Genomic DNA, 26,879 nt, shown 5'->3' with positions numbered 1-26,879 from the left:
AGGGGTATGAATGTGAATAAGAGAGGCGAGAAACCTCAAAAAAGTATCCCCCACTTCAATTCTAGGAACATTAGCCCTGATTTCCTCCTTGCATTCTCCCAACCCACACCAACCTTAAACTCCATAGACATTCTCTTAGAGTGGACATTTTCTTTAGGGAAAATACCAAAGAAGGCAGAGATCAATGACAGGGAATCAGAGACACTGACTCATGGTGTCTAACAATGCAAATAACGAGTAACAGGGTGTAAGTTACTGACATTAGAGCAAAAGAAAACAAAGCCACCAGACTAAGAAACAAACCCGGAAAAGGTTTCAAGTGGCTACAAAATGAAATGAAAGAGGCAGAACTGCTAAATCTCCTTTGCAAATACCTGACAAAACAACAGTCAGAAAGGATGAGGGATTATTCCACAGCTGTAAAACCTGCTATTAACTTCAAAAGAGTTCTTACTGTCAACACAGAGCGAAGGTTAACCCTTTCGTAGATCAATCGCTTTACTTTGGTCATCTCAAAATTCAGTGGAGATTACCTCGCAAAGGAGTTCGACCCTATGTGTACTGCTGAAGGTAAATTTCTTTTTGACTGAACCAAACGCTACTAAAAAAAAAAAATTACCCTATGGACTTTATTTCTCCTAAATTAAGACCTAATTTTAGAACCTAAAATTATGACTGCCTGGCAAATTCAAAGGAGCTCCTGATACTACCCTAGAATAAAAACGACAGTGAGCTATACACAATTCTTACCTTCAAGCAGAAGATGAAGAAGTCACCTGCTAAACCACATTCCTGGCAATGGGACAGCAAGCCCCCAAGGTGCTCCACTCGGCACTGCTCTGAAGACACCTTTTGGTACAGGGCTTCATCTTCATCTTCATCACTGCAATGCAGGGGGAGATTTATTTCCCAGAGTTATTCCTTTTTTTTTTTTGGAGACCCCATTGATAATCTTCTAAAGTAACATGTTAATTTCATACAGTAAATCATTATAAAGCTCAAAAACATTTATATTATTTTCCTGTTTCTCCATGCTGAAAAAGTTATTTATTCTCAGAAGCTAGGCTCTCATGTCTTGTATAGTCATTTGCTCAAATGGGGAAAAGATTCATTTGAAGATGGACGTTGAAACATCACTATTGATATTATTTCAATAAGCTTCAAATGCAATGAGGAATTAAAGTATAGGTTTATGCATATATTCTGGTTCCTGAAGAAGAGAAGAGACAAGAGAAGGCTGAAAAGCGAGGCCAGACCACAGAGAATGTTGGATGCCATTCAAAGGAGCTTGGATTTTTTTTCAATGAGCTGCTAAGGGTTATAAGCAGTGGAAAAAAGACATAATCTTCATAGGAAAGATTCAGTCAATCTCAGGGAGCCAATTGTTGACTTGTAAAAATCCATAGATTCAGAAAACTGAGTAGGCTGAATTTCCAAGTAATAATGTGGCTAAATTATCAAAAACAGTGTGGTGATTTCTGCAAAAAGTTTAAAGAAAATTCTCATAAGATACTACGGCTTCTAGTTTTCATTCATCAGATAAGTGAAAAAGCCAACATATAATGTTCTTATACTGTATCATGTAAATGAATATAAAGGTACAGAAGATACATTAAAAACAAGACATTAAGTCACGTAAACTGTGATTAGGATAGTTGGTAATTTTTGTTTCCTCTTTATGCTTTTTTATATTATACAAAGAACATTTACTACTTTTGTGATGAAAGAACAAAACTTCTTTCAGATTAAATTGAGGGAAAAAATGACAGGTGTTGCTTCATTTCAGTGAAAAGTACAATTATTAAAGTTAATTTAGCAGTCTCACTGGGTAGTATGTCCCAATCTGCTGGTTCACTAGTAACATAGTATTTATAATTCTTTAGTAGAATGAATCACCTAGAAGTTAAGTTTAGGATTACTTCCTATATTATCCTAGTATCTTTTAGAGATCAGTCATGTTATCTCAAACACATTTTAAGTTAGAAGACAAGCTGAAATCATGTCTAAGCTTCTGTGAACCATCCTATCAAAATGAAATACCATATTCAAAGATTCTTTAAAAAATTAAAAAAAGACATGCTAACAATTACCTTCAGAAGCATTGTTTTATTCATTCCTAAAACTGCAATGGAAGAATCAATTTCAAATAGTCATATTTAGCTCCAGAAAAGTAACAATTCTGGATCCAAAGATGATAAAATCTAAGCTATTCTTCTAAAGTTTCTTTAATCAGACTTCTTATTGATAATTCGTGCTGCTGGGCAGAACGGTGGAGTGAAAGGTAAGTGGCGATAAAGACCACAGGCTTGGGGGATGAACACCATGAGCAGTTTTAGAAGAAATCGTAAACACACACACACACCACACACCACCACCCCCCCACCATCCCAGTCTGGTACAGTGTCAACTTACTGGAGAAATGGAGAGTCTTCAATATGTAACAGAAGCTATGGACCGTATTTTCAGCAAAGAATCTGTATTTGCATATAAAAAATCCCTTGCGTATAATTTCAAGGGGATTATAGAGTCTCAGAAGTCCATGTAGAGACCCCTGTTTAAGGATCTATCGCTTCTGGCAGTGAATGGAGATTCATTCAATCACTGCCTATTTACTTTTTTTCCTGCCAAGGAGAGAAACTATAGTTTCAATAGAAACTATTGATTTTGACATACTTGCACTAAAGATTTATTAAGATAGCAGTAAGTTTTAACTGCTGACAAGTCAAATAATATGAAATTTTCTATGCAGTCACTAAATTGGTTCCAGTCTAAACTGTTCCAAAGTGGTTTTAAATAAACACGACAAAAAACATTAAGCTCCTTTTGTTCAGGGGCATAGTTATAACTGCAAAACCTACACTGATGGTTCTATTTGGAATCAATATTTTTTTTCTATTTGAAAAATAGAAAAATTTTCTGATTGAATAAGTGTTTTAAAACTTAACAAAAAAAAACTTAAGCTAACCATGAATAAAAATATTAGACTTGAACACTTTAACAAACAGCAGCACTTTGAATGTGATGTGACATTTGAGTACAGCAGCTGCCACCAGTTAAATAGTACATGGACTCTGATCAACAAGAACTTATGTTCTGAGGTGGTAACATATACACATATCACCCAGAAAAAGAAAATAATATAAAATACATTTGTCAGACACAGGAGAAATAAATTATCCATCCCACTAACATCAGTTAGCTGCTTTCTAAACAATCCCTAAGAGAAACAAACCTCCACCACAAAATTACCGTAAGAGTGCTCTGAGAGAATTTCCCTTAGGAATAAGTCTGACTCTGAACACACATATACCATTTTGAATGTCAGAAAGAGAACTGAATTGTTATAGCGTTGAGGGTGAAAGGTGTTTGCCAATTACTCTGATTCACTGGCAAAGACTCTGCGAAGTAAGTGGGCTTGTTATGACGCAGTGCTGTGAGACTGCAGCAAACTGCACCTATTAGTTAGCATCTAGGAAAAACCTGGAGGATCATTTAAGGCTCACCTTTCACTTAGAGATTATAAATAGCACCTCAGCTGCTAATTTCTGGTTTCCTTTCTGTCAGCGCCCCTTAGTGGACAAGTCACAGAACAGCCTTTAGGGTACAATTAATTCTGAAGAGAGAGCAAAGAATGGGTGGACTCACCACATGGCCTCCTTGATGGTGATCATAATGCCGCCCTGAGGGGCAGCTCTAAAGTGGCACAGAGAATGGAGAGAGGGCACAGATTTGTCCAACCCTGCAAATCCTTTCAGGCTAACAACTGCCTTGTTTCTCTCCAGTCTCCCCAGAATCCATAATAAGATCTCTTGGCAAAGTGACCTGGCAGAAAAAAGCAGTTATAAATGAGCTTGTCATCTTACTCTACATGTCTAACAAGTTAACACAGAAAAAGAAAGAATGACTGTCAGGTTCCATGCATTCTAAACGCTGGCACAATCACCTAGTATTACTGACGTGTGGGAGCGGAAACTCTGCTTAAGAATTTCAGAAAGCAAACATCCTGAAATTTGATGAGCGACTGACTAATCTCTGGCTGTAGAAGCAGCTCTGATATGACACATGAGCCCCACATGTTTTTTTTTTTTAATTCCAAGTGTACTCACTGCCTTTGGATCAGGCACTGTGAAAGAAAGTTGGCACAGATCAAACCATCTACCGTCAATGGGACCAATAACTGGTGACCAAGAAATAGTACACCACCAAATTCTTGCTGAGTCCTTATCCCCTCTTATCTGTGCCAGTCAACTAGGATAGAAGTGGAATAAACGTTTGCTTCTTCCTTCTCAGTCTGATGAGACATGATAGTGCTGTGAGAACTTCAATTTCAAAACTAGAACAAGAGTTATTATAGGAATGGTCTTCAGAACCCAAATTCACACACTTATAGCCTCCATCCTCCAATGCACTTTTCTCTTGTCACTTCCCTCATGGCTGTAGGCTTCAGTGACACCCTAACCAAAAGGCAATATGTAAGCTGTGAATAATATGCCAGACTGAGTACTTCCCTTCATCAGTTAACAATGATGATAATGACTATCTATTGAGCTTATCATTTGCCAAGGACAGTGCTATACACTTACTTCAATATAGTTAAGTTTTCATAATAACCCTATGAAGAAGATACTATTACTGTGTATGAGATTACATATGGGGGGATTTCCAAACACCAAAAATCAGAATTCTGTAGGACTTCGGAAAGGATAGAAATTTTTTTAATTTTTATTGGAGTATAGTTGATTTGCAATATTGTACTAGTTCCAGGTGTATAGCTAACTGAATTAGTTATACATACATATATCCACCCTTTTTTAAGGTTCATTTCCCACATAGGCCATTATCGAGTATTGGGTAGAGTTCCCTGTGCTATACAGCAGGTCCTTATTATCTATTTTATACCTAGTAGTGTGTATGTGTCAAATCCAATCTTCCAATTTAAGTCTAATAAGGAGGGAGAAACAACACAAATCACTGTGAGAACAGAGTTGATACAAAATGAGTCCCACTTAAATTTCAATACAGAAGATTATTTTCTGGATGACTGAGGAACTCCTTCATTCTCATTAACACTGTGCACAAACACCAAATCCACACCTAAATTACAGAGAGCCACACTCAGGTCCAGGTTTCCCAAACTTGATTTCTAACTGCTCACAAGGTGTTCATGGTCTAACTTCTATTTCCTCCTCCCCAGACATACAGTAGCAATGTTGTTCACTGGTCAAACAGGGGCATGCTCATACGTGTAAACCGAGATTTTCCCTCTGATGTCTAGAACAGAGGCTGAGGAAAGTCATTCCAGACACTAGACCCAATTCCCCTGCAATCTGCAAAGCGCTCTTTCTTTTCTAGAGGACTGTCAGAAGTTTTTCTGACCTTAAAAAAAACAAAAAAACAAAAAAACACTACGAAGGGGCATAAGTCATACTCAAAAGAAGAACAACATGCAAGAAAGACTTCACTGTTTACAAACAAGAAAGTTCTCTAAGTTGTTTACCTTATATGAGACACGCTCTGCTTGGTAAAACAGTAGAGAGAGAAGAGAACTCCCAGGACAGGAAGCAGAGAATCCACCAACACTGGTAAAGGTTCATTCCCGACCACATACACCTAGGGAAAAGGACACAGTGGCACAGTAAGTGCAAGGCCTGAGGAATGGGAGTCAAAGTCCGCACTCCTATCAGCAGGGCTGAAGGCTTACCTTAAGCAGCACTCTAGTCTTAAGGTGAACATTTTTAAGGCGAAGGGAAACACCTGAGATTGGCAGACAGGTTGAAACACAGGGAGACTGAGATGAAGCATCACCCTTCATGCATGCAGCCTGAAGAACTGCTGGGGAACCAGGTAGGTGGTTCCATTTTCTGACCTATTCCTTTCCTACTTCTGACTAGCTCAGAGCCTCCTCATCTACTATTCATCTATACAATAATTATCTTACTGCTAAAGGCCCTGAGGACTAACAAGCAAACAGAAAAGCTTAAGACTAGATTTAAAAGAAAAAAAAAGCAAAACAAAAGTTTGCTCTAGGTTTGTCCTTTTTTTTAATATTTGTTTTTATTCATTTATTTGGCTGTGCTGGGTCTTCGTTGCAGCATGCAGAATCTTCTACCTGTGGTATGTGGGATCTAGTTCCCCGACCAGGGATTGAACCCGGGGCCCCCTGCATTGGGAGCACAGAGTCTCAGCAGCTGGACGACAAGGGAAGTCCCTGGATTTGTCATTCTCCAGATGTGACTGCCACATGGGCAAGTCCTATTCTCTCCAGTTCAATCAACGTGCACCTAGATCTGCACTGGCTTTATAGGGTTAAGCGTGCAAGGATCTGAAGCTTATTAACAATAACTATGTTAAATATTTTATTTGTACCTTTCAAAAAGGATTCAACAAACTTTTCTGAATACATACTGGAATCAAAGTATTGTTCTAGGCATTGCACTACTCTGAATATCAAAGTGAAGAAGAATTGTTCTCGTTCATTGCTTGTGATCTAACAGGAAGAATAAAATGAGTTAAACCAATAATACTGTTATTATTATTCAAGGTGGATAATTTAAAATACCTTAGGAAGTGCTAAAATGCTATTCAAAACTCCAATCAAGCATAATAGGATTTTAAAATGTACTTAATTCTGTTCTAATAAATTAACTAAAACCTGACGGTGTCAACTGTAATCATAATAAAAGAAGAAAAAAGAGGCTCTGACAATGACTACACACTTGACAATGGAACACACATATGTGTTCCAGGAACTATGCTAGGATTTTAATCTTCCAGGTACCAGGTGAGATTCTTTTAAAGAGTTGGCTCATTGAAATTATAGCAATCTCACAAATTCTGTATTAGCAGACCTATTTTTTTTTGTATAATTGTTTTACAATATTGTGCTAGTTTCTGCCGTACAAGTGAATCAACTATATGTTTACATACATCCCCTCCCCCTTGAGAATCTCCCTCTGACAACCTCCCCATCCCACCCCTCTAGGTCCTCACAGAGCCCCAAGCTGAGCCTCCCTGTGCCTTACAGCAGCTTCCCACGGTAGTATATGTATGTCAGTCCTGCTCTCCCAATTTGTCTCGCCCTCCCCTTTCTCCAAGGTGTCCGCATGTCTGCTCTCTACAAGCAGACCTATCTTAAAGGGTGAAGAAAGGAAAACTCAGAAGAGGCCCTAATTAACACAAAGAGGAGTGAGGTGGAAATCAATAATGTTTATGGGAAACTAAAGGTCAAGAAGGCACAAGCTGGAAAAATCTCTGTGCTTTTCCAGAGAACCCTGTCTCTTTAAATCAACCCTAATTTTTCATACTCCTAAGCCTCCCAACTCCTCTGTGGAGCCTGATAACGAAGGAGCCAGCTTCCTGTGCATGATCTAATCTCCATAAGCCCAGCTAAATGAGGTACATTGTATGGCAGTGTTCAGAAATAATATGCAGGCCTAATTATGATATCACAAATTATAGGAGGTAAAAAAGTTGATCCCCCAGATAACGTAAGGGCCTATTGTTTGGCTCTGGATTGTGTGTTCCCAGAGGTAATCCCTGTGGAGCCATCCTTCCTTACCAGCATCTTCAATACAAAAAACTAAAAAACTAAAAAACAAATGAAGCTAAATCTGTATTATTTACTGAGCCAAAGCACTTCAAACTTTAACATGAATTCATATCAAGCACATCTCTCAGAAGGTATGCTGTTGTTGATAAATTCCTCCAATGCTTAAATTCTCTTCTAATAGTTTTCTGTATTTTCTTAGAAGGAACAGAAAAAACTGTAGTTATCTTTTACAAACGAAAATTTTATCCATTTTTACATAAAGGTGCAGCATATGTTTACTGAGTGCCAATTTGTGAGACATATTCGTGGTTCTAAGGATATAGTGGGAAACAAATTATCTGCTTCATTCTAGCAAGAGGACAGAAACTAAATAAATATAAAATATCAGGTAGTGAAAATGCTAGGAAGAAAAAAAGTGTAAAAGGACAGAGAGTGATGAGGGGAAGACCATGTGAAAAGAGGGAGAAATTAAGAGTAACTCTTATCAAGTCACCAACTAATAAACCATTAAGTTCATAGATAAGAACAGAGAAAAAATCTTTTTCAAAGTAGAAAGATTTAAAGTCTCCTTTGGCTCAAACTGATCAATTAGCTTTTTCTATGAGAGCTCAAAGAACTTGAATGAGTTCTGCTTGACACAAACGGGACTGCCACCTCCCTTCCAACATTCATTCAGTTAAAATTCTTCTTTGGACCGAGCTCCAATCTACTTCTCTTTACATGTCCTTACTGGAAGTATATCTATTTTCCAAAAGTTCTGGACTGACCATCTAAAGACAATCATCAAAATCTGTTTTCTTAAAATCCACCCTACAACTGCTCTGCATCCTAATAACCAGAGAGCATTTTACAGATGAAAGACAGGCAATGGTACTTATGAAATTGATCCAGCTTAAGTTCTACCTCTTCCATAGGCCTGCTATATTATTTCATTGTTCAACAGTTCATTCATTCATTCTCTAATTCAAATAACCATTAAGCATCTAACCACCATTAAGCATCTAACCACCATCAATGACTTTTCTTCTATAAATTCCAAAAGCATTTTAGAGCTTGTAACATATAATTGGTCCTTGCATATACAGTTATCTCTGACCTCTTCAACTAGCCTGGAAGGCAGAAGTCAAGTTTCCTACTTTAGCACCTGTAAGAATAGATGATTAAGTTGTGTTACCTGAATTTTTGGTGAATAAGCAGTTGAAATGCAGCAGTATACAATTTAAAGGCACCCCACTGTTACCACTTTTATTAAGCAATCAGTAACAACCATTTATTGCATGTCTCCTCAAGAATGAACCAGGTATTCAGCTAAACATTTAACATATAATCAATCCTCACAAGAGTCTTGCAAGTTAAGCATTTTATTCTCATTCTAAAACCGTGAAAAACTGAGGCTCAGAGAAGTGAAGTTAGCTGGGCAAAGGTAGACTGTTAGGAAATGGCAGGGCCAGGATAAACCCAGATCTGTCTAACATAAAAGCCACACACAACCCAGAGACAGAAAACAGACTAGCAGCTCCCAGGGTTGAAGGCAGGGAGAAGTGGGAACCGAAAGCTTAATGGGTATGGGGTTTACATTTGGGATGATGAAAAAGTTCTGGAACTAGCCAGTGGTGATGATGGCTGTGCAACACTGTGAATGCCACTGAATTATACATTTTAGTATGTAAAATGTATAATTTTATGTTATGTGTGTTTTATCACAGTAAAAAAAAAAGAGCAAAGCATATACCCCATGGCCTCCCAATACTGATCTCCTCTTGTGCATAGTATTTTTCTGTCTTCAACCCTAACCCATACCAACTTTGTCCCTGCTGGAGCCCCTCAGAATCAATGGATCCCAGCTTGTTAGGCTATTTATGGCCCTGTTTCTGCAACCTCTGCAAAGTAGGGCTGAAGCTCCCAGTGGCACCATGGACAGCACCTCTGCATGGCCTCCTCTTCCTTCTACTGAGGATCTTATATAGCCCCTTTCTACCAAGGTTTCCATAAATCTCCAGGGCCACAATGTAGCCAGTCTCTTCCAAGGACAGCCCCCTCCTTCCAATCTGTTGCCTCACATGCAGGTTAACAGTGTGGTCTGCACCTGACATCTAACATTACTGTCCACTTACACTCCCGAAGTGAAATCTGGTCACTTTCCCCTTAATGTGGATGTTCCACATCCCCGACTTGTATCTGGAATTCAGTGAACCACAAAGGGACACGGAAGGCTGGGCTGATTCAGCCAATGTTGCAAAGCGATCTCTTGGTGCCAGCACTGACAAGGACCAAATGCACTAGGGGAAAAAAACTCTTGCAATGAAGTCATACCACAGGTGGAAAAAACTGCTGGGGCCAGTTTTCCTCCTAATCGCGTGCACACCAGGCTGGTGACAATACCAACTGAAGAAGCAACAAAAACACAATAGGTAAGTTGTTCCTGCGCAACGAAGGGGAGGATCTGACTGCCCTGCCTCTACGCTCTAATACCCAAATGTTGTGGAATTTCCTTGAACCATGCTTATGTGCAGTCTCTTTCTAGTGGACAGTCTTCCCTGCTCACTAGGAGGCAAAGTGGGATGGGGATTCAAGTTCTGAAACACAATCTAATACTTGTTGTCTTATTTCTTCCTGTGATAAAGATGTTCCACATCATTTAGAAGTTTCCTTTTTATAGCAGTAAAACTATCAGGTGTGTTACACATAGGATTGCTTGTAAATACTTCCACTGACCTGTTGAGAGATTTAACATGAATCAATTGACTTCTCTGAATCTTAGTTTCCTTATCTGAAAAATAAAGTAGTAGTAGCAGTAATGTTAGTCACTCAGTCATGTCCAACTCTGTGATTCCACAGACTGTAGCCTGTCAGGCTCCTCTGTCCATGGGATTCTCTAGGCAAGAATACTGGAGTGGACTCCCATTCCCTTCTCCAGAGGATCTTCCTGACCCAGGGATCAAAGACAGGTCTCCTGCACTGCAGGCAGATTCAGAAAAATAAAGAGGTTGGTTTAATCACGCTTTGAAACTCTTTCCTATCTTATCCAGCATTCTCTGACTGGACTGCAAGTATGCTCATGGTGGTCTATACTTTCCTGGTACCTCAGCCATTGAGCAGTAAGACTAGTTGAAAAAAATGAACTATTCCTTCCTACCCCCCAATATTTGAAACACTGACTCTTCAACTTGACTAAGATACAATAAATTTCTAACCTTTCCTCACATGCTCTCTGTTCCATCAGTTCTGAAGTTAATACTCTAAAGATGAAATTCTGTTTAGCTGAAAGGTTTCCTCATACCTCAAGGGTACTTAAGGTATCTGTACAACTAGGGATGACCAAGCAAAATACCAAGAGATGGGAAAGCTAAAGCAGGGATGGCAGAGACAGACTCTCAAAGTATCTTTTTAATTCTTTGGTATGAAAAAGCCTCTCTGAGTAAGTGAAATGGTGCTTTGAAGAAAAGTGGAATTTCTAAAACAACTTGTGACTTTTTCAGTATAAATGCATAGGACAAGACACAGGGGCAAAATAAGAGACCAGTATGTATCTAGTAAAACCAAAACAGCTCAGAAAAGATTAGACAAGGAGACAGATGGGTACCAATGACCCCACTGGCAGCCTCGGGATTTCCTCGTTCCTTTTTAGGGATTTCCACATCCATTTAGGAATGCATCTTGGCCTACTATTACAGATCCAGCCCTGGGAAGAGGCGTCTGTGGTTAAGCCTCACAATCCTTCATCTAAATCTAGAGGACTGCTGCTCTGACAAGTAAGAGAGGCATGTTTCTGGGCGCTCTTAACTATGAATCACACTCTACTGTAACTCTTTCTTTGCTTGATTGGGAGCTCCTTGAAGGTAGCAGCTGATTCTTAATCATTTCCCTACTTGTAAACCGAGCAGAGTGGCATTCAGTAGGTACTTGGTAAATTTTTTGGCATCTGATTGACTGAATCAAAGAGTGAACAAAGTAGACTGGATGCTGTTTACCTTCTCAAAAGTTGTATTTTTGTGGGGAAGTTACAGTGCCCTCTCTATTTTCATTTTTTCTTTAAACAAAAGCTGCAGCATCTAGAAATTATCAGTCAATGCAAATTAACTAAACAGAATCACAGAACTTCAGCCACGGAAGGAAGAGCAGATTGAATAGGAAATTTGATTTTATTTTATTGACTTGTTCAGCATCTAGCTTCATGTCTGGAGGGCTGAATTTCTCGGGGAAGATTGACTGGAAATCTGAATTTAAAAAGAAAGGAAAAACTGGGAGGAAACAAAACAGTCAAAAGTATTAAGAATAAACATGTGTTTCTGTTTCAAAGCAAAACAAAACAGAAAGCAGCCCTCATGTGCTCATTTCATAGACTTCCATCATATTGTTAAACACATCCTTTAGACACCCCTGCAGAGTAGCTGCAAAAGCGCCGGGAAGCACTGAAAGAGCATCTAGTAGTCCACTGGTTTAGACTCCGAGCTTCCAATGCAGGGGGTGTGGGTTCAATCCCTGGTTGGAGAACTAAGATCCTACATGTCTTATGGCCATACACACCCCCAAAAAAACATAAAACAGAAGCAATATTTTAACAAATTCAGTAAAAACTTTAATTGAAAAAAAAAAGGAAACATGCGTGTGAACTTTGTTTCAGCCACCTATATGGTTGCTCAAATCTATACAGTGGGTGAACACATTTAAACCTCTCCAGGTCCCAGTTTCCTCATGTATAATGTAGGCATTAAAGCTTTTAGCATAAGCACTGATTAAGATAATTCATGTTAAAATATTTTGTAAAATTTACAGCCACATGCAAATGTTAAATTTAGTCCTAAATATTTTATTATTGTTGCTGCTACTGTAAATGGAACAGCTTTCTTAATTTATGGCCTTATCTTCTGCAGAGATATACGTGTATGGAAATACAAATATGATGAGGCTATTCAGAATCAAGCTGACTAAATCCTAACACTGAAATTCAGTACAGGCTGGAACTTGATTTTACCCCTGTTAAAGATTAAACTAGTCAAATGCTGGCTTCTAAAATATCCCAGTGATCCTTTTGATTAGTAGTGTTCCAGAATTTCTAATGCACTTACTGAGTTTAATTAAGACTTGTAAGAAGCAGAAGAACCAAGCAAGTTACTTAATACAGTACTTTGCACTGTTCATGCTTTCAGAGCATAATGCATAAAACAGTCTTTTAAAAAAAGTTTCCCTGAACCAAAAAGGAACTGATGGTTTTTGAGCACCTATTATAGAATATGAGCCTACCAAAAGTTACTTTATTCACCCAGTAGGCAACTCAAGTGTCAAATTTAAGTGACCTAACATCACCTAGATAGTCAACCCTGGAGCCAAATTCCAATCTTAAGTCCATTTGACTCGAAAAGCCAAGTGCTTTTCACTACATTATACCACAGAATCTGAACTGCAGCATTTAAAAAATTTACTGTTTGAATCTCCCACATCCTTGAAGGATTTTTTTTTTCCAGTTCTCTGCATGTTATTCAAGGTTACAGTTCAACAGGAGATGGAAACATCCAGAAAGAATGACTGCCTTTAGGGAGCGTCCACAGGTGAAAGGAGACTAATGTCTCACTGCAGAGCCTTTGGCACTTATTAAATTCATACCTTGTGCAAATATTATCTTTCTAAACAAAGAAAGAGTAAGAGAGAAAGAGAGAAGGAAACATTGGTCCTGGGACCAGCTCTGCCACTCACTCGTATGGTTTGGGACAAGTCACTTCACAATCTTTTGGATTTTGTTACCTTTACTGTAAAAGGAGGGATTAATTTGTCAAAACCCAAAGAATGTACCACATCAAAGGTGAACCTTAATGTAAACTATGGACTTAGGGTGATATTGACATGTCAATGTCAGTTCATCCACCATGACAAATACACCATCCGGTGTAGGATGTTGACAGTGGGGGCAGCTTTGCACATGTAGGGGCAGGGGATACATGGGAACTCTATACTTTTCACTCAATCTTTCTGTGAACCTAAAACTGCTCTACAACATAAAGTCTATTAAGAAAAAAAAAGGATTACACTAAATAATTTCTAAAATTCCTTCCAGCTCTAAGATTGCAATATTCTAATGTACTCCACACAAATCATTAAAAATTCAGAAGGCGGAATAAACTGGTCAATCTTTCATTAGAAATTCATTAAGATTAGATGCAGGGGTGGGGTGGGACAAAGACTTGGATAATTAAAGTCAAGATTTCCTAAACCTGGAAACAGAGAGATAAAATGGAAATAAGAATGTAGAAAATAAACTAGGTCGTTTCTAGCCTTTCCAATCCTAAAACTTATTCTGCCATTAGGGAGTCTTGGGCAAGCACAGTGAGGAATACAGACAGGCAACATCCCTCCACCTCCAGTATTGGATGCTGGCCAGTTCTCTTAAAAGCAAGAAATGTGCTAATCAGAAAGAACTGGAATTCTTTTTTTGGCTGGGCCACACAGCATGTGAGATCTTAGTTTCCCTATCAGGTATCAAACCAGGCCCCCTGCATTGGGAGTGAAGAGTTTTAACCACTGGAATGCCAGGGAGTTCCCAGAACTGGAATTCTTCTATCCTGTCCTACCCAGAACCAATCTCCATGCCATCTGGGCCTCTCTTCACCTCTGTAGGTAAAGAAAAATACATGAATCCCTTTCATACTAGGGAGGACAAAAGAATATAAACATTCTAGAGATCAGGCTCCAGACACTCAGAGGCAAGAGACAGAAAGGAATGCCACTGAACTAAAAGCTATTTGAGAGGCATATACGTTTTTTAGCTTAATTTTACCAGAAATAAAGCACACACATAGAAATGATGACAGTTATTTATGCAGATTAAGTACAAGTGGCTACACTAAGTTTCACTTCAGTTCGACCAGCACCTGTATATATACTACCTGTACTGCTAAGAACATTCCACCTGGCCCACAAAGGTCACCTGGCTCCAGCCCGTGCCGTATGTGAAGGATGCAAGTATAAGAAGGCCTTCCCTTGTCATTGTTCCTGCCATAAAATTTTCATTCAGAGAGCTGGTAGCTGATTCCTTTAAATACCAAAATGTATTTATATTCTAACAATTTTGGAAGGAATTATACCTAAGATGAATTGTGTGTAACCTTTGCCTTCTTAAACAAAGTACACTGAACACAAAATACTTTGTTTTTCAACTGATAATATACTCTTTGGGGGTATATTTTTGTGTCTTCTTTCTTGATCTTCTATGCTCTTGTCACTGTGCCTTAGTCAGTCTAACTTCTGTTACTTCTAATTCTGCTGTGGTCTTTAAAAGATAACCAGTCTGATCAGGACTGCGTATAAAGCAGAGATGAAACTGGCTCTGAGGACTAAGGGACTTTGAGTAAGACTAAGAGGGCAGCCAGTTGGACATCTGTCGTAACACAGGTGACATAGGATGTTAAATTGGAAATGTCAAGTAAAGCAACAAGATAAAATGCACTTAAAACTCCAAAGTAAGACACCAGACTTTGATGCGATCAAGACCATAAAAACTCCTCATTCGGAAAGAGGGAAGGAAAGATCAAAGGTGCGGATACCGAGAAGTGACTTATGAGTAGGATTTCTTCAGAAAAAGCTGCTGGTGAGAGTGAGTCCCACTCGACAATCCACCAATAACAAAAAGATAATAACCCAATATAAAAACAGGCAAAGGCTCTTAATAGAAATTTCTCCAAGGAAGACATGCAAATGGCCAGTAAGACAGACAGGCTGTTCAACATCATTAGCCACGTTGTTGTTATTTAGTTGCTAAGTCAAGCCTGATTCTTTTTGTGACCCCATGGACTATAACCTTCCAGGCTCCTCTGTCCACGGGATCTCCCAGGCAAGAATACTGGAATGGGAAGCCATTTCTTTCTCCAGGGGATCTTTCCAACCCAGGGACTGAACTTGTGTCTCCTACATTGCAGGCAGATTCTTTATCATTGAGCCACCAGGGAAGCATGTATGCCTCATTAGCCATGAGGGAAACATAAATCAAAGCCAAATAAATATTTTTTTTAAAAAACCATCAAACACTGAAGAGTCAACTACAAAAGACCACATATTATATAATTTCATTTACATAAAATATCCAGAATAGGCAAATCTGTAGAAATAGAAAGTAAATAGGTGATCGCCTAGGGTTAGTGGCAAAGCAAGGAGAATGCGAGATAGCAGCTAATAGATTTCTTTAGAGGCATAAAAATACTGTAAACTTAGATTGTGGTGATGGCTGCACAACACTGTGAATATACCAAAAAAACTGAATCAAGCATGTAAATGGGTAAATTGTGTGGTATGTGAGTGCCATCTCAATTAGTCTGTTAAAAAGACACAAAAAGAAAGAGAGCAAACACCAGAGCTGGAAACGTTCCCAAATGCCTCTCTAAAATTAAAACACCCTCTTGTACCCTCTCTTGTTTCCGAGTGAGTTGCTGGATCAATTCAACCACCCCAGATGTTTTCCTTATTTCCTGCCTTTGAGCTGTACTCTATAATTTAGTATTAGCATAAAGTTAATAAAGACAACATACTCTTTGTTGCTCAATTTTACACCATGTTTACCATTTTCCTCCAACATACACATTTCCTCTGTTTTCCCTCTGCAGCTGAGCTGCCAAAACCTTGTAGAGGGAATAATTACCCTTCTGTACCCCTTCCTGCTTTCAAGACGGTCCCAGTCCTTGTGCATAATCAAGTGTCTACAGCAAACTAATGTTTTGCCTGTCTCTTCAGGAAGTTTTTACTTCACTCAGCTGTTCACTATGAGGGGATTTTCCCCCCTCACGGGGGGCAAGAATAGGAGAAATGAACAGGACTCACTATTTCTCCATCTCTTTGATTTTTAGAGGCTAATTCACTTGCCAGAAAGAAGCTGTCTTGCTTTTTCTTCTAAAAGCAATTTATTGACTTTCACTGAACACTACGAGGAGTTTGTACCAAAGTTTAGTCAAAATTAGTCCTATCCCTACCAGCACTTTCAAGTCTTTCTAACATTCCACACCTGACTATTCTACTATTTTTCATCACAGTATTTCTTAGCTGGAATATGACTGAAGATAATCTTTCTAAAAGTTATTTGGGCCTTATTCTCTAATTCAGAACTTCTGCTTTCTAGACTGTTCTGTATAATTTCTTGTCTTCATGTTATCTGAAAAGTACTTGCCTACTAACAGGAAGAACAGGATATAAGAACTTCCTTTTCATAAGTCTCTAAGTAAGGCATTAAATAAAAACAAACAGTATTATAGCCACTAAATCATCATGTCTTATTTTATCCATGAACAATTTAATTCTGTACTTGTGTGCCAGGTCAATGTTATGAAGGTTATACTCTATTTTTTTCAACAGCAAAATTTAATAAAACGTTAGTGAACATCAAACTTTAGGAAAACCTGACTGTTACAGAGAATGAATTTTGAATTTTTAAGCAGCATGCATATATCCACCAATTTATTAGTATCATACACAAAGCGTAAACTTAACCAAACCAAAAGCAAATGCCTTCTCTTTGTTTTTTTTTTTGGCCATGCCACGTGGCATTTGGGATCATAGCTCCCCGACCAGGGATTGAACCTGAGCCCCCTACATTGGAAGTGCACAGTCTTAACCACTGGACCACCAGGGAAGTCCACATCTGCCTTATCTGAAAGAACATGACCTAAGATTAACTTTATACCCTTATACACTGCTGGGAGCAAGGTAAAATGGTACAGACACTTTGGAAAATGATCTGACAGTACCTCAAATGATTAAAACACAGGATTACCATACGATACAGCAATTCCACTTCCAGGGATGAGAAATAAAAACGTATAAACACACAATAACTTATACATGAACATCCAGAGCACCATTATTCACAGCATCTGGTCCCATCACTTCATGGCAAATAAATGGGGAAACAATGGAAACAGTAGCTGACTTTACTTTTTTGGGCTCCAAAATCACTGCAGATGGTGACTGCAGCCATGAAATTAAAAAATGCTTACTCCTTGGAAGGAAAGTTATGACCAACCTAGAAGCATATTAAAAAGCAGAGACCTTACTTTGCCAACAAAGGTCTGTCTAGTCAAGGCTATGGTTTTTCCTGTGGTCATGTATGGATGTGAGAGTTGGACTGTGAAGAAAGCTGAGTGCCGAAGAATTGATGCTTTTGAACTGTGGTGTTGGAAAAGACTCTTGAGAGTCCCTTGGACTGCAAGGAGATCCAACGAGTCCATTCTAAAGGAGATCAGTCCTGTGTGTTCATTGGAAGGACGGATGTTGAAGCTGAAACTCCAATACTTTGGCCACCTCATGCGAAGAGTTGACTCACTGGAAAAGACCCTGATGCTGGGAGGGATTGGGGCCAGGAGGAGAAGGGGACAACAGAGGATGAGATGGCTGGATGGCATCACCAACTCAATGGACATGAGTTTGGGTAAACTCTGGGACCTGGAGATGGACAAGGAGGCCTGGCGTGCTGCAATACACGGGGTTGCAAAGAGTCGGACATGACTGAGCGACTGAACTGAACTGATGATAACTCCACATTTAACTTTTTAACGAACTGCCAAATGATATTCCCAATGCAGCTTTACCTTTTTACATGAAATATAATTCTGAAAGCTACTTACTCTTGTAAATGTTTTTAATAGTATGATATCATTATAAATGCATTGAAATAAACTTTAAAGAAGAGTATTTACACCAATGCCATCTGGGCCTAACAGTAATGGATTTCATTTTTGTTAAAAATATATATATTTAAGATTATAATCATAGATAACATATAATTTATATAAATATTTTTTCACCTTTACTGTATATTTAGGAAGTCATTTCCATAACTCATTTACTCAAACATATTTCTTCATGAAGATGATTCTATCAAAAATTATAAAGTAGATTCAATATTATCATACATGTTTAGGAAGCCTACAGTATTGCAAATGTCTTTGTCAATTTCTTCTAAGGATATGCTTTCATCAGTGGCATATGCACGTAAGAGACTCTAACTGCTTAAGATTCAAAGTAAATGATAAAATTAACAGCTTATAGTTTCCAATTTTCAAAGTAAAAAGATTTTGATGGTTTGGAATTTAAGATTAGTAATTCCAATCTTAAAGAATCAGTTTAAAAGACAAAATTATTTTAAAAGACTAAGTACAAAAATTAACTAAAAATATTAGTGACTTAAATTACCAACCTTATATATATCCTCAATACATCTACTAAGTTGTTCTTCTGTCACCAAAATGGTCCCTGGCACCATATCACTCTCTGGAATCTCTAAAGGACAAAAAACAAAATTATTCATGCTCAGCATCTCAATGAGCCTAAGGAAAAATGCTTTACTAGAAAGTTTGGGAAGTAACAGCTGAAATTAGAAAATCAACATGGTTACAATACAGCACCATTCAAATACAATATTTCACAGAATGTTTCATTGATTACAAACATGCATTGTTATTTTATGTATCAATAAGAAAAAAAAGCACTTACAAGTAACCTATGAAACATTATCACTTAGAATTCTAATTCTAAATTCATGAATGGGAAGTTGGAGATTAAATTAAATGAAAATGGCAGAATCAATAGCTGTATCTGGGTTACTTGCTACACAGATGTTTATTATACTATTCTCTGTACATGTATTTGAAAATTTCCCTATAAAATGTAAAATTTTTTAATTTAAAATTTTTAATTTAAATTTTTAAAATATAAAAATTTAAAAGCTGAACTTTTAAAACAGAGCTTTTTTTAAAAAATTATTAAGAGAACTTAGATTTATTTTACAGTTTTGTTATATATCATTCTTTTTTTTTCTTTGCTATTCTTCATGGCATGTAGGATCTTAGTTCCCTGACCAGGGATTGAACCTACAGGATTGATGCCCCCTACAAGGGAGGCATGGAGCCCTAGCCACTGGACCACCAGGGGAAGTCCCTATCATTCCTGATAAAAGCTAAATAATTGGAATAAACAGGATAAAGACTTAAAACTTCACATTAATTAGTGTCCAACTCTTCTGAAACATTTTTGGTATCTTTGTTGTACCATAATATATTGACCTCTGACCCACAGAGTGCAGTGATGTGATATCCTCAAAAGCCCTTGGTTTTATTACTGTCATCACAATTTTCTTCAAAGTCACTGACATCCATTCTACAAGTTTTAACACTCACTTGCAGACATACACAATACCACAGTTGCTACCTGGCCAACAATGATAGTGAGACGCATCTAGATATTAGAGTTACTACAATGTGAAAGAGATTTCCAAAATAAAGTTTTTTTAATGTGAGAAAAAAGTGCATCTTGAAATTGATAAAATATGGTAATTCATCATACTTGCTATATATCCCTAAAAAACATGGTACAATATGAAAAACCAAATAAGAAAGCGTATACGTTAGATTGTTTTTCTAGCGGCAATGATGGGGTTTACGTATAAGAACAGTCATATTCTCACTCAGTCCTTTTTGTTATCAACAGATGTTATATGCAAAACATGTAGCTGGCATTACAGATGCAACCTAATGTGTAAGAATGCCTGGTAAAGAGATGCCCAATAAATATTCTTTGAATGAATGAATAAGGTCCTGGACAAAGATAACTGGCCCACAACTGGACTGAATCTAGGCCTCCCAAGCATAGTGCTCTAGCAGTAGTGTCAGTCACTCAGTCCTGTCTGACTCTTGCGACCCCGTGGACTATAGCCTGCCAGGCTCCTCTGTCCATGGAATTCTCCAGGCCAGAATACTGGAGTGGGTCGCCATTCCCTTCCCCAGGGGATCTTTCCAACCCAGGGACTGAACCCCGGTCTCCTGTACTCCAGACACCACTGCACTACCTGGGAAGCCCTGGTGCTCTAGCCCAGGGCTCAAACTGGAACACACACTTGAATTCCCTAGTGGGCCAGTCAAAACAGTGCTGGGCCCAACATCAGAGTTTCTAACTTTGTAGGTCTCAGGCGGAGCCCAAAAAGTTGTATTTCTTATCAATTCGCAGGTGATACTGATGCTTCTGGTCTTGGGACCACACACTGAGAACAACTGCTCCAGAGTAAAGGAAATACCTGGTCAGTCACAGACAAGAAGATAAATAGATTAGGAATGAAGTATGGTCTCACATGAAATTACATACAAATGAAGTCCTAGGCCTTGATGACGAGTGCCAATAGAAATAATACTTCATTTTTTGAGTCATTTTTTGAGGAATACACTAATCCCAGACTAGATTTCTATTAAATACATAAAGGAATTTTAATTATTTATTCAAGTATCATGTTTATCGTGTTTGAATAATCACAAGTTCCACTTCACCAAAGCTCAATTTGGTGACGCTTTACAAGCACAAGAATTAGGCTTTCTTTATTCTCACCCACTGAATATTTACTGGAAGGACTGATGCTGGAGCTGAAACTCCAATACTTTGGCCATCTGATGCAAAAGAACTGACTCATTTGAAAAGACCCTGATGCTAGGAAAGACTGAAGGTGGGAGGAGAAGGGGACGACAGAGGATGAGATGTTTGGATGGCATCACTGACTCAATGGACATGAGTTTGAGGAAACACCAGGAGTTAGTGATGGACAGGGAGGCCTGGCGTGCTGCAGTCCATGGGGTGGCAAAGAGTCGGACACGACTGAGCAACTGAACTGAACTTAAACCCCTCTACACAGATTCAGAAACATTTATACTATAAATGACTTTTATAAAAAGTCTACACAGAACTAAACTGGGCTTAACCACACATCAATTTTTCTCTTTATTTTTAACCTCAGAAAAGACTATTATGGAAAGGTTCTGTTTTTTTAAAAAACTCACTAAAAATGCTGAAATGATACTCTGTATCCTAGCACTAACCTCAATAAAGCATGAAAATATAGAGAGGGAAGTGGTTAAAAGACATTAAAACACAAGGGAGGGAGGCTCAAGAGGGAGGAGAGGTATATATACAGTTATGACTGATTTTTGTTGTTGTAGGGTAGAAACCAACACAGCACTGAAAAGTAATTATCTTCCAATTAAAAACAAAAAACAAATACACTTAAACTCTCTGGCCAAATCTGGGAAAATCTGACCATCAAAATGAATATAGGAATATTCAGTCATCCACTGAATCTGTTTTCAAAGAGATGAGGCAAGGAGAAAACAAAAGCTCTTCCTTACAGAAGAATACAACTAACAAAATAGAAACAATTTAAAGAAAAAAAAAGAACGTCACCATTTTACTGGCAAAAATTATCAGGGGATACCAAACCACAGTATGAAGAACTGTTTGGAGACAGGATATTCACACTGTCTCATATGTCGACCATCCCACAGATCATTATTAATTAAAAAGGGAGGAAGGCATTTTTACAGTGGAGAAATCTGGTTGCTACCACCTTAATCAAATAATCACATTTAACTTCACTAATGGAATAAACTGATGACATGTGTCCATAATCTGATGGACTGAAAAATAAAATCGTATACAGTATTCCTGCCAAAATGTTTAACCTGGATCTAATCACGAGAAAACAATTAGACAAGTACAAACTGCAGAACTGTCTATAACCTGGGCTTCAAAAGTCTCAGAGTGAAAGACCATTAGGGATCTATTCTACATTAAAGAATTAATGTAACAAGTAAATGCAATGTAATTTTTAAAAAACAGATATAAAGGAAATTCTTCGGACAAATAAGAAATCTGAATTAAGTCTATATATTTGAGGATGTCTGCAACTAACTCTCAAATGCTTCAGGAAAAAAAATATGTATATGTGTAGGAAGAGAGAAAGAGAAAGCGAACATGCCAAATTGTTAATTATGTGAAGTATACAGGGATGAGACAATGTATTCTTCTTAGAACTTCCATGAAGTGGATTTTTCAAAATAAAAAGTTGAGGAGAAAAAAACAAAACTAAAGACACTTAACTACATAGACTTATGTCATTTAAATCCAAAACACAGAAAAAGGTCCTTTAGAGGGACCCCAAACCACCAGACTTCCTTGTTTACCTGCTGTATTTAAACATCGATGAAGAGGAGCTAACACGGGCTGAAGTAAGTACTTGGCTGCCAGTTGTGGCTGTTCTCTTGACATAGTTAAAAAGGTTGTGGTGGCAACTCTCTGAAATTGTCGTGCTGCCAATTTATCTTGAAAGTGAAATAAATCCAAAATCTAAAAGAAAAATTCCATAAGGTAAATACCAGAGTCTTTGTAAAAAGCACTACAACAACTAACAAAAGAACACATTTCACATTAATTTCTTTACACCAAGAAATAAATTCACTGCAGTAACACTGATCCAACAGAACTGTTTGTTTTTTTTTACTTAATTTAACAACCTAGCACCAAAGGGTATGAGAACTGAAGGAGCTACGTTTTTATTAAACAATTTTATCAGATTTATAAAATATGTGTAATTCGTAGAAAATTTGGAGAATAATTTTTAAGAAAAAAAATTCCAAATTACTATGAACACTTTTGGTGTATTTTTTCCAATATGTTCCCTGTATAATTCTTTCCTCTTTTCATTTGAGACCATACTTAATATTCAATTTTGTGTATTGCTGAAACCTCCTCATATTGTTATAAATTCCTAAAAAAATATTATTTTCAGATATTCAGCTTTCCCCCCAAATTTTGCTATGATAAATAGCAATTATGGGGTAAAGGCATATAAATATATTCAGAATCTGAAGAGCCTGTCAGATCTGACCAAGGGTCTACTTTATTCTCAAAAAATAAACATTAAAAGACAAAAACCAAACAAACCAACCACTGATCTCTCATGTTTGAGTCTAAGTACCCAACAGAAAAGTGCATCCTGTTCCTGGCTTAAAAGTGACTCAAACGTTTTGTAGACAGGAGAATCCACTGTCCCAAAACTGTATGTGACCTGTGATGCTGCCAAAAACAGGCTCAGCAAGACTAAAACCTATGACTTGATTGTCTCATTTCCTTAAGTGCCAACATTATAGCTACTAGTTTTAGAAAAGGTTTACCCATCATTGCAAATATAACTTTATCCTGTAAGATACTTCGTACTTAGTATCTTCCAGTGTAAGATTTTACATCATGATATTTGTTCCCATGCATGCTTCCCCATGAGAACCTGAAGACCAGTGTAACAGCTGAATGACTTTCTTTACACTGTACTCCAAAAGGCATATCTTACATCTAAAAGCATGTGGAGAGGTAACTAAGAACACTCCTTCCACATTTTCACCTAACAGATTAACAAAGAAAAGTTTTGTAACACACTGTGTAGGCAAAGGTGTGGGAAAACAAATACATATATAATATCAATCAAAAATTTAAATACATATACTTTTTAAGCCAATCATTCCAATTCTAAAAATTTTCCCTATTAACTGGAGCACTGTAACAGCAAAACAATGGAAACAATTTAAATGTCCATTAATAGGAAGCTGGTTAAATAAATCATGGTACATAATATGATGTCATACTATGCACCCAAGAAAAAGAATGAGACAGCTTAACATGAAATGATCTCCAAGGTACATTGTTAAGTGAAAAAAGCAAAACTGAAAAATAGTGTGGGCAGCACATTATCATTTGGGTAAAAATTAGAATATAAAAACAAATACATACATATATAATTGTATACATATTATTCACAGATTGTCTCTGCAAATAAGAAATTGGTACAGAGACAGGAGAGAGACTTATTTTTCCACTTACTCTTTTGTGCTTTTTAAAACTGTATACCATGCTAATTTACCTTTTTTATTTACTACATATTTTTTAAAAAATAATTAAAAACACAGAAAAGATAATAAATATGACAAAACTATAGTTCCATGTTCCAGTTTTGAGGGCAAGCTAGTCAGTTACTAATGATGAAAGTGAAAGTCATTCAGTCGTGTCTGACTGTTTGCAACCCCACTGATACAGTCCATGGAATTCTCTAGGCCAGGATACTGGAGTGGGTAGCCTTTCCCTTCTCCAGGGGATTGTCCCAACCCAGGGATTAAACCCAGGTCTCCCGCACTGCAGGCAGATTCTTTACCAGCTGAGCCAGAGGGGAAGCCTAAGATTACTGGAATGGGTAGCCTATCCCTTCTCCAGGGGATCTTCCCAACCCAGGAATTGAACCGGGGTCTCCTGCAGTGCAGGTGGATTCTTTACCAACTGAGCCATCAGGGAAGCCTAACAGATCAGTCTCTCCCACAGGTTTTTAATGTTATTAAGAAAGTCCTTCACTGAATAATAAACATTATATTAACTCAATACTGTTGTTGTTGTTTAGTCACTAAGCCGTATCCGACTCTGCAACACCGTGGACAGACAGGATTTTCCAGGCAAGAATACTAGACTGGGTTGCCATTTCCTTCTCCAAGGGCGTCTTCCCCACCCAGGGATCAAACCCGCATCTCCAGCACTGCATGCATATTCTTTACCGCTGAGCCACTGGGAAAGCCCCTAACTCAATATTAGGTGAACATTAAAAGTCCTCTTTCTATAAATAACCAGATAATCCTCAAACAGACAAAAGAAACATGATTTACCTGGGGGCAGATATCTCTATAATAATCCTCTGGTGAAAGAGACTGCTGAGGACAAGAGGCTAAAATCTTTGCAATCAAGTCACACTTCTTCCAGTCCGCAGCTGTGGCCTCAGCATCACTCCCTCCAGCCGCCCCAGCTGTCAGCAATGGATACAGATGTCAAAAATTCATAGCACCTCACCATATAAGGTCCTTAAATTAGAGGAGAAACTATTTTTTTTCCTATTGAAAGTCACTAATTTCTTCTGTAAGATAAACTACCTCCTCGTACTTTCATTTTGATGTTGGTCTCCGGCAAGTTCAGAGGAAAAAACAGCACTTAACCATTGTAATTAGAGTATGCATATTATCTGAACGCTAGTTTCTTCTTTGTGCTTATTACTGACATGTTTTAAATGATTAATATTTCTATTATTCTGTCTCTTTATATGCATCATGTCATTCAAACTGCCTTAAACTAGAGTTAGGGAGTAATAGGTATTAGACAAAAGCAGCCCAAGACACTGGTCCCTAAGAGAAGGGAAGCAAACAAGGCGAGCCCCATGAACACCCTAGCCTACTACCTTGAGAGGATTTTTTTTTTTTTTTGGTCCATACTACGAGACATGTTGCAACTCAGGGTGAACCAGGGCCCCTGCACTGGGAGCATGGAGTTTTAACCACTGGACTGCCAAGGCAGGTCCCTAGAGAGTTTTGAGGCCACACAACAGGTAAAGGAGAATCCAGTGAAGCCTGCTACACTGGTGAATTAAAGAAGAAACACAGTTCAGACTTCAGGGACGTCAACATAGCTAGAGCTTTCAGGGTGAAACAGCAGAGAGGGAAGTCCAGAGCCCAGCAGAGGAATCTTCTCTCAAGTCTTCTGCAGAGTGTGGTGTATGTGTGTGTTGAGAGAGAGGGAGAGAGACAGAGAGAGAGAAACCCAAGGCAAGAAACACCAGAAAGGAGGAGGGAGCACAATCCCCAGAGTTCATGCAGGGCTTGGAATAATTAGTGTTCCTGCTAGTGACCATGGAAAGCCTCTTAATACATACAGAATCAAGTAAAATCCCAGAAAGGTATCAATCACCTTAGTATTGGTGCCAAATTACCTTAAGTTAAAGGCTGTTATCCACCAACAGTAACAAGGTTTAAGAGCCAGAACTGACGGACTCAAAAAAAAAAAAAAAAAAAGAACTGAAGGACTCAAACTGATACCAAGAAAATTAACTGCATCCTAGCACAAAGTTCAACAAAGGAACACAACAAAATAGAGCATCCAGCAGTGTTAAATTAAAATGCCCGCTATCCATTCAAAAATTACCAAGTACATCCATTCCAGTGAAATATTTTTTAATATAAGGATTATGGTTAGAAAAAATATCAGAAGACACCTGCTCAAAATGTTCCAAGTGGTTGCTTCTGGGGATGGGAAATGGAGTAGAAAGCCGCTAAGAACTGCTATTTTTCTCTAAAAGCATTATAGACCTATTGATTCTTTAAACTATGTGCATATATAATTTTGTTTAAAAGTCAAAAAATATAAATTAAAAACTACTACCATACTTAGTATGATAATTAACATTTCTTCTCTTAATGAGGACTAAGAGAGTATAACTGGAAACGAATCTAAAATTTCATTCCAAAGCTTTTATCTCTTGGGTATCTCAAGCTTGAGGAGAATGCTTTTGTATTTTAAGTCCTGAGGTGAAGTACTCTTAGGACCTCTGGACCTTTCACAGAGAATTTCTTGGTTTCTATAGCGTTTACTTAAATTTTCTGTACAATGTTTTCCTCTGACATTATAACTTATTTGAAACAGTTGACAATATTATGCAACATGAGCAGTGTATCACAAC

At 37.9% G+C, this 26,879-nt stretch overlaps 1 protein-coding gene across 1 annotated transcript in view; it reads right to left on the bottom strand.

The window, feature by feature from the left end:
* Positions 1-26,879, bottom strand: part of TANGO6 (transport and golgi organization 6 homolog) — a 179,988-nt gene that overhangs the window by 134,436 nt on the left and 18,673 nt on the right. Inside the window, exons 5-10 of the mRNA XM_052656048.1 lie at positions 25,042-25,178; positions 22,525-22,687; positions 18,723-18,805; positions 5,498-5,610; positions 3,646-3,822; positions 751-883 (exon numbers count right to left, since the gene is read on the bottom strand). Of these exons, the coding sequence (XP_052512008.1) occupies positions 751-883; positions 3,646-3,822; positions 5,498-5,610; positions 18,723-18,805; positions 22,525-22,687; positions 25,042-25,178 (806 nt within the window). The remainder of the gene's footprint in view (positions 1-750; positions 884-3,645; positions 3,823-5,497; positions 5,611-18,722; positions 18,806-22,524; positions 22,688-25,041; positions 25,179-26,879) is intronic.

This window comes from Budorcas taxicolor, chromosome 18 (genome assembly GCF_023091745.1).
Source record: "Budorcas taxicolor isolate Tak-1 chromosome 18, Takin1.1, whole genome shotgun sequence".
Taxonomy (NCBI): Eukaryota; Metazoa; Chordata; class Mammalia; order Artiodactyla; family Bovidae; genus Budorcas; species Budorcas taxicolor.
Note: the sequence above shows the minus strand (reverse complement) of the source record. Positions and strands in the feature narration are given on the sequence as shown.